We start from the raw sequence: 12,482 nt of genomic DNA on the forward strand, positions 1-12,482 counted from the left end.
CAAAACCAGAGCTGCTGACAACCCATGGAAAACAATCACCAACGCTTTGTATAGCAATAATTCTGTTTATGTATCAGATTTTAAGTATTGCTCCTTTCTTGCTCTTTATCACTGTGTGCATTCACATGACCACAGAGCTTAAAAGGGACACTGTCAACTTGAAATATAGTCAACATAAAAATGTGTTAAAAGTAGTTTCAGATATTATACATGCCTTCCAGTCACCCTCCCAATTTATATAGCTTTTCAATCAGAGTTCCATATTTTAAAAATGTTTTCTCTCTCCTGTTGCTGTATGAAAGACACACACAAACAAATAGGGAAGCTGTCTATAAAATGTCTATATACAAAGGGTTGTCAAAGAGGTGAACAAACTGAAAAAAACAACAACCCCTTTTTCTCCTCTAAGCTCTTTTGTTTCTAGCAACAATTGTTAGTTAAAAAAAATAAAAATTCACAGAGGAGTCTGATTAAAGCTGACAGTGTCCCTTTAAGAGTTCAATACCTGCTCTTTCAAGGCTTTAATCTCCTCCGTCTTTGCTTCAATATCTCGCTCAAAGGTCAGTAGTTTTTGAGTAAACTCGACATCATTCCTAGCAGCCTGAGCCATCTTCTTTGTCATCACTGCAATTTCATCCTGAAGATTGGCTATCACTGTATCTTTATGTTTTGACTCACTTTCAAAACCCAAGAGATGACTGATTTCATCTTTCATTTTCAGAATTATTTCATCCTACATGCAGAATAAATTTAAATATTATACACAAATGGGGATACAACATTGCGCCTGTTCCAAAAAAGGCTTTCAAATTATTTTATTTTATGATAAATTTTCTGTCTCCAAAATGCTACACTTGCTCATTCTAGTATTATTAAAATATAGTCGTAGTCCAACAACTTTAAAACAGAATTTCAGATACTCACATTTGCTATCTTACATTTCCTCACCCTGAAATTCACTAGCTCCAAGACATCTCATTCCTTTGTCCATATAGTAATTTTCACTCGTGTGTAGTCCCATTCAAAATCAGTTACTCTACAGTGATGTGGGTGAAGGGAATTTTACTATTAGTCATTTAAAGACCCTATTTGTATAGCATTTCTGCTTTGTTTGCCTACCAATCCCTCTATCTGCTTTCAATATATTCCTGTTGATATAAACAATGTTTCTGTGATCTACCTCCATGTCACATTCATACATCACCTTTTCCTGAAGAAGTAAATCCACATGATGACTTCCTGATAATGGAACTCCACTTGCTCCAGATTGTCCATTTCCTGGTACATTTGTCAAGATTGAATATAAAAAATAAAAGGGGCTTCTAATGACTTGCACAGAAATTCAACACAAGAGCCTGTTCTGATTAGGATGAATGCATCTCTATCTCCCTAGTTTGTCTACAAGCATTTCCAAAGCAACCATCATTTTAGTACCTATGCACTTTATCCAAGCAATTGCAGAATAATAATAAAATGTTATAATAAATGACATTCACAGGCATAAACAAACTATATAATCAGTGAAGTATAATATAGTTTCAAGATAAAAATCCTCAAGTGGAGGCATAGATATAATGTCTGAATGTTTTTCTGAATATGCAACATTGAATAACTATGCATATACTAGCTATAATGTTATGACATATGGCATATCAATAACTATGACTATATAACCTATAACATTATGAAATACAGAATATGGATCTTTTTGACCCCAATTCAGAAAAGCATTTAAGCTTCAGTCCAACACTTAAGCATACACTTAGCTCTGAGCATGTGCTTATGTCCCATTAACTTCAATGAACTTAACAATTCAGTTAAACACATGCTTAAGTGTTTTCCTCAATCACTGCTTTTCTGTTGTGCTGGCATGATTGTGCAGCAATGGTTTTTTGTCTGAAACATTTAGATACAAAAGATCAAACCGCAAATCATCAAATTGAAATGTATTACTATATGTATAAAAACAAGAATAAGAAAAATAAATATTTGATTTATGTCATGCTATGGTGTTAGGGACTACAGTAGAGTTAGGGACATACCCAAGTCCTATCATATGGCCCTAAAATTTGCTGGCATGCAAATTCTTATATAATATGCCAACTATGGTTAAAAATGAAGTTCAGCTTTTTCAGTTGTATTTGGGTTTAAACCTCTAGAACCTTTCCTTAGCCATGACATTGTCCTGTTCTTTACACTTAGAAAATATATGCAAGATATGGCTTTATTTTTAACGCACTCCCAATGAAAACAGCTGATAACCACAGATCAAAAGAGAAAACAAAGTTACTCCAACCAACAGATGTAACAGTTGAATGTATCACCAATGGAAAACACAGTAAGTAGTAACAGAGCAAGTTACACTTTCACAGAATCATAGGACTGGAAGGGACCTCGAGAGCTCATCTAGTCCAGAGTCCCCTGCACTCATGGCAGGACTAAATATTATCTAGGCCATCCCTGACAGGTGTTTGTCTAACCTGCTCTTAAAAATCTCCAGTGATGGAGATCCCCCAACCTCCCTAGGCAATTTATTCCACTGCTTAACCACCCTAACAGTTAGGAAGTTTTTCCTAATGTCAAACCTAAACCTCCTTTGCTGCAATTTAAGCCCATTGCTTCTTGTCCTATCCTCAGACATTAAGAACAACAATTCCCCTTCCTCCTTGAAACAATCTTTTATGTACTTGAAAACTGTTATCATGTTCCCTCTCAGTCTTCTCTTTTCCAGTCTAAAAAATCTAATTTTTTCACTTGTCCTTCATAGGTCATGTTTTCTAAACCTTTAATCATTTTTGTTGCTCTTCTCTGGACTTTCTCCCATTTGTCCTCATCTTTCCTGAAATGTGGTACCCAGAATTGGACACAATACTCCACTTGAGGCCTAATCAGCATGGAGCAGAGCGGAACTTCTCATGTCTTGCTTCCAATACTCCTGCTAACACATCCCAGAATGATGTTCGCTTTTTTTTGCAACACTGTTATACTTTCACATATAACGAAAATGTTCAAGCAAATTTCACCTCAAAGCTGAGCTAATCAATACACTGCTTAACAAACAGCAGTTCTATAATATGAACCTGATCTAATGCCCACTGAAGACAATGCAACAACTCCATCGGATTGGGTCTGCATGCCTAATTCTCCTGTCACTTGCCAATGTAAATCAGAAATAGCTCCACCAAAGTTAGTGGAATTACATCACTGTGAAACTAGTGTGAGAGGACAATTGGTCCCAGTATCTGACAATCCTTCTATAGACTGACAAGTAGATACGTGTGAAAAAACATCATTTTTCATGGAAGTCATGATCAACTTTACTATTGTGCAATGCTATATAAAGGGTTAATGAAAGCACCGTGAAATACCTTGTCTGACTGCAGTAGGCCTATTGAAAGTATCTGGAGAGAAAGAAGAAGTCATACTTCTCCCCCAAGCACTCACAGGTCTTTTTCTGTTTGGTGGATGGGGTGTAGTTCCATTTGTTCCATGCATCCAACTGTTGTGAACGCTGGATGGGTGCTGAGACTGGAGGAAGGGAAGCTGAGGAGGAGCTGTTGAAGGGGTATAAAGTTTTGTCTCTGAAATTAACTGCAACTGCCCCGGCCATGCTATGTCACGTTTCATTGGTGGGCAAGACATCTGCAGGAGGAAAAAATGCAATCTTGTACAGAGAATGGGAAAAAAATTACTTACTACAGTGTGTGTATGTTATATATTAATACAGAACGCAGCAACATGTATGAATAGAAGAAAAATTCAAATCAACCTGCATTACCTTGCCATTTTCAACTTTGAATTTCATCTTTCATCATGCTACCTAATCACTTAGCTTTGTTTGGTCTTTCCGTAGTTCTTCACAGTCATCTCTAAACTTGGATAACATAAACTATTGTCATCTATAAAATCTGCCACCTCTTGATTCACCTCTTTTCCAGATCATACGTTAATATCTGTACATCCATACTAGTAAAACTCATTCCGATGCTCCGTTGGCACACTTTGCTATGATGACAACTAAAATGAAGTCTATCAAACTATTCATGTGATTAAAGTTAGGCATGTTCTTAAGTGCCTACCTGGCTGAGGTCTGAGTTTCTTAATCAACTCTTGCGCAGAATTTTGCCAAAGGCTTTGTAAAAGTCAAACTGGTTCTCTTGTATCCATTATATTATTGACAAGATTTAAGAATTCTAGTAGATTACAAAGCACAAATTTCCTTTACACAAACAATACTGGTTTGTACCAATCATATCAAGTTTGTGGATCTTTGGAGGCAAATCTGGCTAGGTATTCATAGAGCTTGCGGTTGAGTTATGGTTTCATGTGGAAACCATTGGTCTGCATGATTTCAACCCAAAACCCTGGCATTTTGGCAAAGTTTCACTCTGAGACAATGGATGGAAACCCATGTTCAGAGAAACTGAATAAAAGTTTGTAACCTGGGGTAACTGAATGAAGGGAACTATAAAGTGATTAAGTGAATGGTTTGTGAGCAACAACCCTGTGGTGTGGACAGGAGACTATCTTCTTCAGTAGTTTTCAAACTTTTGTATTGGTGACCCCTTTCACATAGCAAGCCTCTGAGTGCAACCCCCCTTATAAATTAAAAACACAATTTTTTATATTAAACACTGTTATAAATGCTGGAGGCAAAGCGGAATTTGGAGGCGGAGGCTGACAGCCCGCGACCCCCATGTAATAACCTCACAACCCCCGAGGGTTCATGACCCTCAGTTTGAGAACCCCTATCTTAATCTGTCATTTGGTATTCTGAAACAAAGGCTATCTCCATGAGGACACATGGCTTGAGATGAGATTTTCCAGCCTGATAGCCCTACATGTCAGAGAAATTATGTAGGGCACCGCATGCTCATCTGTTGTTAAGAGCACCTTTCAATTGTTGTAGAGATGAGCCAAAACTGAAGCTTTGAATTCCAATTCCTTTTAATTTCATGGTGTGGGTTTATATTCCTGCCCTGGAATACAAACCTGACCTGTGGTTTCAATCTTGGGTCAGATCCAAAATCAAGAGAGGTCTAGTTTCCAGTTTGGTTGTGAATGAATTCTGATGAAAACTGCCAAAGGCTTGTGAGCTATGACCCATCCTATCCAAACCATATCCCTGGTTCAGCATTAAACCTGAACCCAACCCTAATCCTGAGCCAACACTAAACACTGCTAACTTGACCCATCTCTAGAAGAAGCTGGACCTTCCACAAAGGGATGACCCCACTGGCAACCAGTAAGCATGCAGTACAACACTCCCCTTGCTACCGGACAAGTCCCAGAATTTGGAAAGGGGAGAGCCTGAGTTTCTTATCAGCTGTGTGGCCCATGAAATCAAGTGCTTTGGTCATATCACACTAGTATCCTTCCACAGAAAGGGTGAGCCAGGTATCTCTCTAGGGAGCCACCCAAGTTTTCAGGCAAAAGCTAATATTGCTCCCTGGACTTCAGTATTCTGCCAACCATCATTCTTTAACACCATCCTTTTTGGATACAGGTCTGCACTACATGACTGGAATACGCTGATTTTCCAAGCAAAGAAAGAGGCTGGACTCAAACAATCTCTTGATTGTGGCCTACCTGCAGCTGGAAAAATATAACCACTTTGGGAAACAAACAATATTTTGTCTGTTTTATTCTTTTAAATCTGTTTACCACTGAGGCGTTAGCAATTGACTCCTCAGAGTTTATCTTTTGCTCTGTGACACTGTGGCAATATAGGTACCTAAAATTCTTTCAGGCAAAGGAAGGTTACATAATAAGATAATACATACCAGCAGAATGTGACTTTGCCCTCCCCACAGTCCCCCTTAAATAACTAACAGTGGAGAAAAAGGCCATGGCTGGTCACTTTGGGTTCACTTAAGGTGAACTGAAATACTTTAAAAATACATACAAAAAAGATCCTAAGTCTTAAACAGAATGCATGAATGAATTAAAAACTTATAAATAAAATCTGAAGCAAACAATGTGAAAATAATGTCCTCTTTTACTTACCTGCCCAGACCCAATTTCAGGGTCCAACGTTTCTCCTGCAAGAATTGATAACATCACACACACCTAAAGCAGCATTATGAATGCAGCTCCTCACTCTGTATAGGTGTTTGTGATGCTCAGATCTTGACAGGTTAAAAAAAAGGCTTTTATTTACCTTTAAAATGTATTTGTAATTTCAGGGCTACACATTTGTTTTGTTCAGGATTGAATAATTTAACATTTTATACAATTATAATTAAAAAATTGTTTCACCTTTAATACTAAAAAAAAAGGGGAAATCATCTTTTTATATCTCTACAAATACTTGGTGCACTGAAACTTAACAATGATTTACCCTCTACAGTGAGCAATGTCAAACATCAAAGCTATTATATCAAAAAGGAATCATAAAGCCTGAAGCTTTAAAAAGGCATGTTGTGCTGTTTGTGTGTCAGTATGTATTGTACATAAAATATTTTTTAAATGAAAATGCCTGATGTTCTGGTGTGGACAAACTTTATTTAAACAGTTTTTCTGCCACAGTATTGGAATTCTAACTGCATCAGTTCATAAAGTTGGTTTCACCACCTAAAATCAGGATTTTCTCCTCAGTTATCAGCACTCTGTGTAACTTTGGGGAGAGGAGTCCAAACTACTAAACTAGGCTAGGACATCCAAAATCTGCATCCAGATACTCAAATTGGCACTCACGGACTATTGTATCTGTACTGAGGTGGTGCTCGGAGGCCCAGGATCATGGCTTAATTTTGCTTGGCACTCTACACACAACAGTGATAATCCCAGTCCCTGCCCAGAAGAATTTACCATCTAATTTATGTATAGGAAATGTAGCCTAGTGCTTAAACCATAGGACTGAGAACCAGAATTTCTGGATTCTGCTCCTGGCTCTTCCACTGATTCACTCTGCGACCTTGGATAGGTCACTGAACAGCTCCCTGCCTCAGTTTCCCTACCCGTACAATAGAAGTAATGCTTCCTTAATTTACAGGGGGCATATGAGGCTTAATTATTATATGTTGGTAAAGCACTTTAAGATACTGTGATGGAGTTATAACGGTGCAAAGTGTTAATATAAATGTGCATTTTGTATGCCCAATGTTAGTCTGAGTGAAAGAATATGTCACCCCATTAAGTCACCCACTTTGGAAAGTTGGGCCTTGACTATTTATTTGAAGTGCAGCATTTCTGTGTTTGCAATATGGGAATACAAACTATTGTGATATCCTTTACTATTTGCTGCATTTGAGCACTCCTCCCCACATTCTGGAGGCATGTCTCCAAAGACAAGCCTGAATCTATCAGTTTGTTTTTTATCCTATTCAAGGCAGATTTCTAGCTCTCCAATTGCTTGAGAACTTCAAGACCCAGAGCAATAAAAGTCTTACGGGTTCTTATCAATTCCTTCCCATATAAATTGCCTGAAATCTTGGTGATACTAGCTGACTGTCCCGTGACAGGAGTACTACCTTTTAAAATGTCATTTCCTATATATGTGAATGCTTTTATTTTATACTGTGTTCAAGAGTTGTGGTGTGACATTGGGTCTTTGCTGGATGCCTGTCTCATGCTAAGGACATGAATGATACTATTGCTAATAACGCAATCACATATAATCCAGGTATACTTTTGAGTTTGAAAAAGGATCAAATTGCTTTTAAGCACAAATTTAAAAAGGTAACAGTTTTTATAATCTGTTATTTTTACCATTTAACTTTTGAAAACACAACTTGAAAAGGAAAGTTTCCAGTTTGGATACTCTGTACTTCTAAGGAAGTATCAGACAAACTGGAGATATTTCTGAGTTTTCTAGAGGCTTAACTTTTCTTGTCCCTAGTGCAGTTGTAGAAGAAAAATCCAGGTTTTACAACCTCTCAGTTAAGTGCCTGAGATTGTGCAGCAGATGGAGCTAGAGACCTCTTATTTTCCTATTCCTTCTCAATAAATCCATGAACATTTTCCCCTTGCTTTTGAGAGAGAAGGCTTCTCAAATGGAAAACAACTTGCCTCCATACCATATCTAGCTATGCTGACTTTTTCAAAAAGAAAAAAAGTCTCTCTGTTTGAGATGCATGCCCTATACCTGGGCCCTACCAAATTCATGGTCCATTTTGGTCAATTTCACAGTCATAGGATTTTAAAAGTTGTAAATTTCATGATTTCAGCTATTTAAATCTGAAATTTCATGGCACTGTAACTGTAGGGGTCTTGACCCAAAAAGGAGTGTGAGTGGGGGGGGGGGTCACAAGGTTATTGTGTGTGGGGGGGGTTGTGGTACTGCTACCCTTACTTCTGCACTGCTGCTGGTGAGGGCGCTGCTTTCAGAGCTGGGTGGCTGGAGAGTAGCGGCTGCTGGCCGGGAGCCCGGCTCTGAAGACAGAACCACCCCCAGCACCAGCGCAGAGTAAGAGTGGCATGGTATGGTATTGCCACCCTTACTTCTGCGCTGCTGCTGGCGAGGCGCTGTCTTCAGAGCTGGGCGCCTGGCCAACAGCTGCCACTCTCCAGCCACCCAGCTCTGAAGGCAGTGCAGAAGTAAGGATGGCAATACTGCAACCCCCCTAAAATAACCTTGTGACCCCCCTGCAATTCCCTTTCCGGTCAGGACCCCCAATTTGAGAAACACCGGTCTCCTCCATGAAATCTGTATAGTACAGGGTAAAAGCACACAAAAGACCAAATTTCACAGTGGGAGTCCAGATTTCACGGTCCATAATGCGTTTTTCGTGGCCGTGAATTTGGTAGGGCCCTACCTACACCTAAAACAGGACATACAGCTGGAACTGGCAATGTCTCTCAATCCAATAAAACCCTTTAAAGTACACCCACTGTACTAGCTAAAGAAATGAGTAACAGAGAAGGGGAACATGGAACATGCAAAGAGGATGAGGGGAAAAAACAGAAGGAAAAGAAAAGAAGCTCCTTGGGCATGGACCATCTTTTTGTGCTGTTTGTACAGCACCAAGCACAATGGGAGCATAATGGAGGGGCACACAGAGCCCTTAGTGGCAGGCCTGGATTAACCAATATGCACTGGATGCACTTGCACAGGGCTCCCATCTCAGGGAGTTCCTCAGCCACCAGAAAAAACAAACAGGGCCAGAAAGGGGGCAGGGCAGAGCCCCAAATTGCCATAGTGCACAGGGCCTCTGATGCTGGTGGTGGGGAATTGATGGAGCCAGTGTGGAAGAAGGAGAAGCATATAGACTCCCTGCCATGGGGGAAAAGGCGGGGCAGGAGGGGGGATGAAGGGGAAGTGGAAATGGAGATAAACCCAGAGCCACTGGTTTGTGTGGGGGAGAATGAGGGAACCTGGAATGGCAGAACAGGAGAAATGGGAGGCACACAGATCCTCTGGTGATGGCAGAAGCAGCCCAGAGTCATGGGAAGACAGCACACAGAGAGTTGTGGAGTGAGAAATGGAAGTATGCAAGGAGCCCCTTGTGAGTGACCCTCTAGTACATAATAATACTGAAAATGAATGAGAACTAGAAAGGTGAGGGATGGAAAAAAGGACCAGAAATGCAGAAATTACAAGAGGGAGAAACATGAGAGAGGGAAAAAATGAATAAAATAAGCAGAATTTTTTAGATTTTATTTTTCTGGTATATTAATATAGTAATATGTTTGGGTTTTAAATGTAACCAAATACATAGCTATTGGAGCCTTATTCCGCACTGTAGCTTGATGTCAAAGGGAGATTTACCAGAGAAAGGAGGTCCTGAATAGGACCAAGGAAATGGTAATTTGGTATAGTCACATGATTAACAAATCCAGTCAGACTTCAGCAATTTCAGCCCATTTTTTACCAAACATTTAACTCCATTCTTTGTATCAATATAATTATTTTTATAAAAAAGGAGTGTTGTCCATTCCTCAATTCTAGATTTTATACATCTGTCAGGTTCCACTCTGCATTATTCTTACATTAGCATAAGAGGGTGAACAAATTAATTAAAAAAGGAATTTCTAAAAGGTCTTGGGTGAAAACTCCTCAAAGGGTCCAGAATTTCACCCCTGGAGCAGACATTCATATGCAGCTACTTTACAAAATAGGAAGATATTATCTACTCCTGGGACATTACCTGAGAAGTGTTTTCTATCACTAGCTCATAGGATGTTCCTCCTGAACCAAAGCGCAGAATATCCCCTGCACCCACTTTCACTGCTGCATTCTGTATATGGCAATCATTAACGAAAGTGCCATGAAGAGAGTTGAAATCTTGAAGAACAAAGCTGTTTTCTGAATCGCTGAATTCAATGACTGCATGATGATCTTCAATACCTACAGACTGAAATTGGATAACAGTTTCAGAAATCAGTGCAAAAAATTTCCCAGAGTTATGGATCGCAATGGGGATTTTGCTGGGATTTATTTTGCTTTGTCTCATCTGGCTAATATCATACCATAATATGTTTTGGCTCAGAGGTAGTCAAAATGGCTGCTGATTGCTCATCTATTATGCAAGATACAGTATTTTTTTTTATTTTGTTCAATGGCTAGATTTTTTTTTTAAAGCTTCACATTTTTGCATTTTATAAGTCAGACAGGTCATCTGAATAGGTACCAAAATATACCAGATCACAGCAATAAAAATGGATAACTGATGTTACAGATAGATGCATAAGATAATCAAATTAAGAACTTTCCCCTCCCCCTTGCTTCTTGTGATCTTTCTCTATAGCATATTGTTTCATATCCAACCTAGGCCCCAATACTACAGACACTTAAAACTCGAGTAACTTTGCACATTTAGTACTTCCATTGAACTCAGTGGGACTACTACTCACATATGCAAATGTTTGCAGTATCAGGACCCTAGATTGTAAGCTACTTGGAGCAAGAACCTGTCTTTTTTTCTCTCTGTAGTGTAAAGCATCCTTGACACTTACTGTAGAGTGCTAATATACAAGTGTTAAATAGTACCAACATTAAGATCTACTACATATATTTCCATGTGTGTTCTAAATAAACAAACACTATTTAGATCACTTTTGAGTATGAAGGTGCAGACTGTTTTCAGTTGGCTCTTTTGTTGACTAACTTGGGGTGTGGTACACTTGAGTGTACAATACCCCTAATGTATGCTCATGGCTTAAAAACGCTCCCGTGTAGACACATCTGTGTTTTTTAGCAAACTAATTTCAAGAAAAGGAACTATTTTTAATTGTGATCTTAAACTTAATCACAGATGAAACAGCTGTAAAATGACATTCTGATCCAACCCTTATTCACATAGGGCTTGATTCGAAGCACCCCGAAGAAGTCAAAGGAAAGATTCCCATTGACTTCAATGGGCTCTGGATCTAGTCCCTAGCACTAATGAGGCATTATTTTCTATAATACCCTATCCTTTTCTAAGTGTTTTAGCTAGTTCATGTATGAACACCTGTAATGATGGTACTTAAGCAACCTCCTTGGCAAATTATTGAGTTGTCTAATTGAACTGGTGGTGCCTAATGTCTATGTTAAGTTTTCCTTTTTTTAGTTACCGGCTGTTGCTTCATGTTATATGACCCTAATCCATATCAAATAATTCCTCTCTCTTTTGGTTGTCTAACTTAAATATTTAAACAGGTTCTCTAATTGCCATTTTATCCCTGTGGCTCTAAATGAAATCAAATAAACCACTGCTGACTAAGAAAGACTGGAATTATTATAAATGGGGTAATGAAGTTAAGTAAGAGTAAGTGCTGTAAAGAATAATAATGAAAATAAATGTTATGCTCATACCTTCAGAACAAGATCTGAATCTTCATGTCTTCCTATAGTAGTTACTTTTGATCTCAGCATAAAAACACCATCTGAACTTTTTAAAAAGGCTTTCATTGTCTCCTCTTTTTACCTGTAAGGTTTTATTTTTAAAAAACTCATTTTCTAAGTGTTATCCAATGCACTTTTGCAATTATTCCAGTCAAAACATTTTGAATAGCTTAAATGAACAGTATCAAATACCATGGAAGAAATATCATAATTTATTTACAGGGATGCTGTCAGATTGAATTTAAAATTAAAGACAAATTCTCTATCCTGTGTAACTAAAAAAAAAAAAGATTAAAACTGATTTTCAAGACAGCCTGAGAGAGTTACACATCCATTTACCATTAAAATTCAAATCCCATCCGAAGACAGAAAGAATTTTAAATATCTAATTTACTTTTTATACCATTCATGCTATCTGAGACTGAGAGGCATCTGCAGACTGGTCAATTTCACTTTCACAGATGCTGCAATGTTTGGGTTTCATGTAGGGTGAAAATATTTAGATCCAAACAAGCAAATGTTTTTATTGACCTTTTAAAAATATTATTACCAATGTTTCTTTGTAAATTTGTTTCCCCACTTGCAACCTAGACTAGATGACCGTTTCACTTTAGGAGGTCTAACATTCACAGCAGGGTGAGAAACTTGTGTACCCTCTGCAAAATTGGTATCATATGCAGCTGACATCACACCAAAAAAGATGACTACCTCCCAC

General features: G+C 38.4%; 1 protein-coding gene across 3 annotated transcripts in view; it reads right to left on the reverse strand.

Annotated features, from left to right (window-relative positions):
- The window catches only part of FHAD1 (forkhead associated phosphopeptide binding domain 1), a 59,193-nt gene that overhangs the window by 44,395 nt on the left and 2,316 nt on the right, over window positions 1–12,482 (reverse strand). For all 3 annotated transcript variants that reach the window (XM_054009472.1, XM_054009471.1, XM_054009473.1), the window contains exons 3-7: window positions 11,738–11,849; window positions 10,089–10,295; window positions 3,369–3,642; window positions 1,205–1,278; window positions 506–733 (exon numbers count right to left, since the gene is read on the reverse strand). In XM_054009472.1, the coding sequence (XP_053865447.1) occupies window positions 506–733; window positions 1,205–1,278; window positions 3,369–3,642; window positions 10,089–10,295; window positions 11,738–11,833 (879 nt within the window). In that variant the 5' untranslated portion in view covers window positions 11,834–11,849. The remainder of the gene's footprint in view (window positions 1–505; window positions 734–1,204; window positions 1,279–3,368; window positions 3,643–10,088; window positions 10,296–11,737; window positions 11,850–12,482) is intronic.

The sequence above is a fragment of the Malaclemys terrapin genome, chromosome 19 (assembly GCF_027887155.1).
Source record: "Malaclemys terrapin pileata isolate rMalTer1 chromosome 19, rMalTer1.hap1, whole genome shotgun sequence".
NCBI classification, from domain to species: Eukaryota; Metazoa; Chordata; order Testudines; family Emydidae; genus Malaclemys; species Malaclemys terrapin.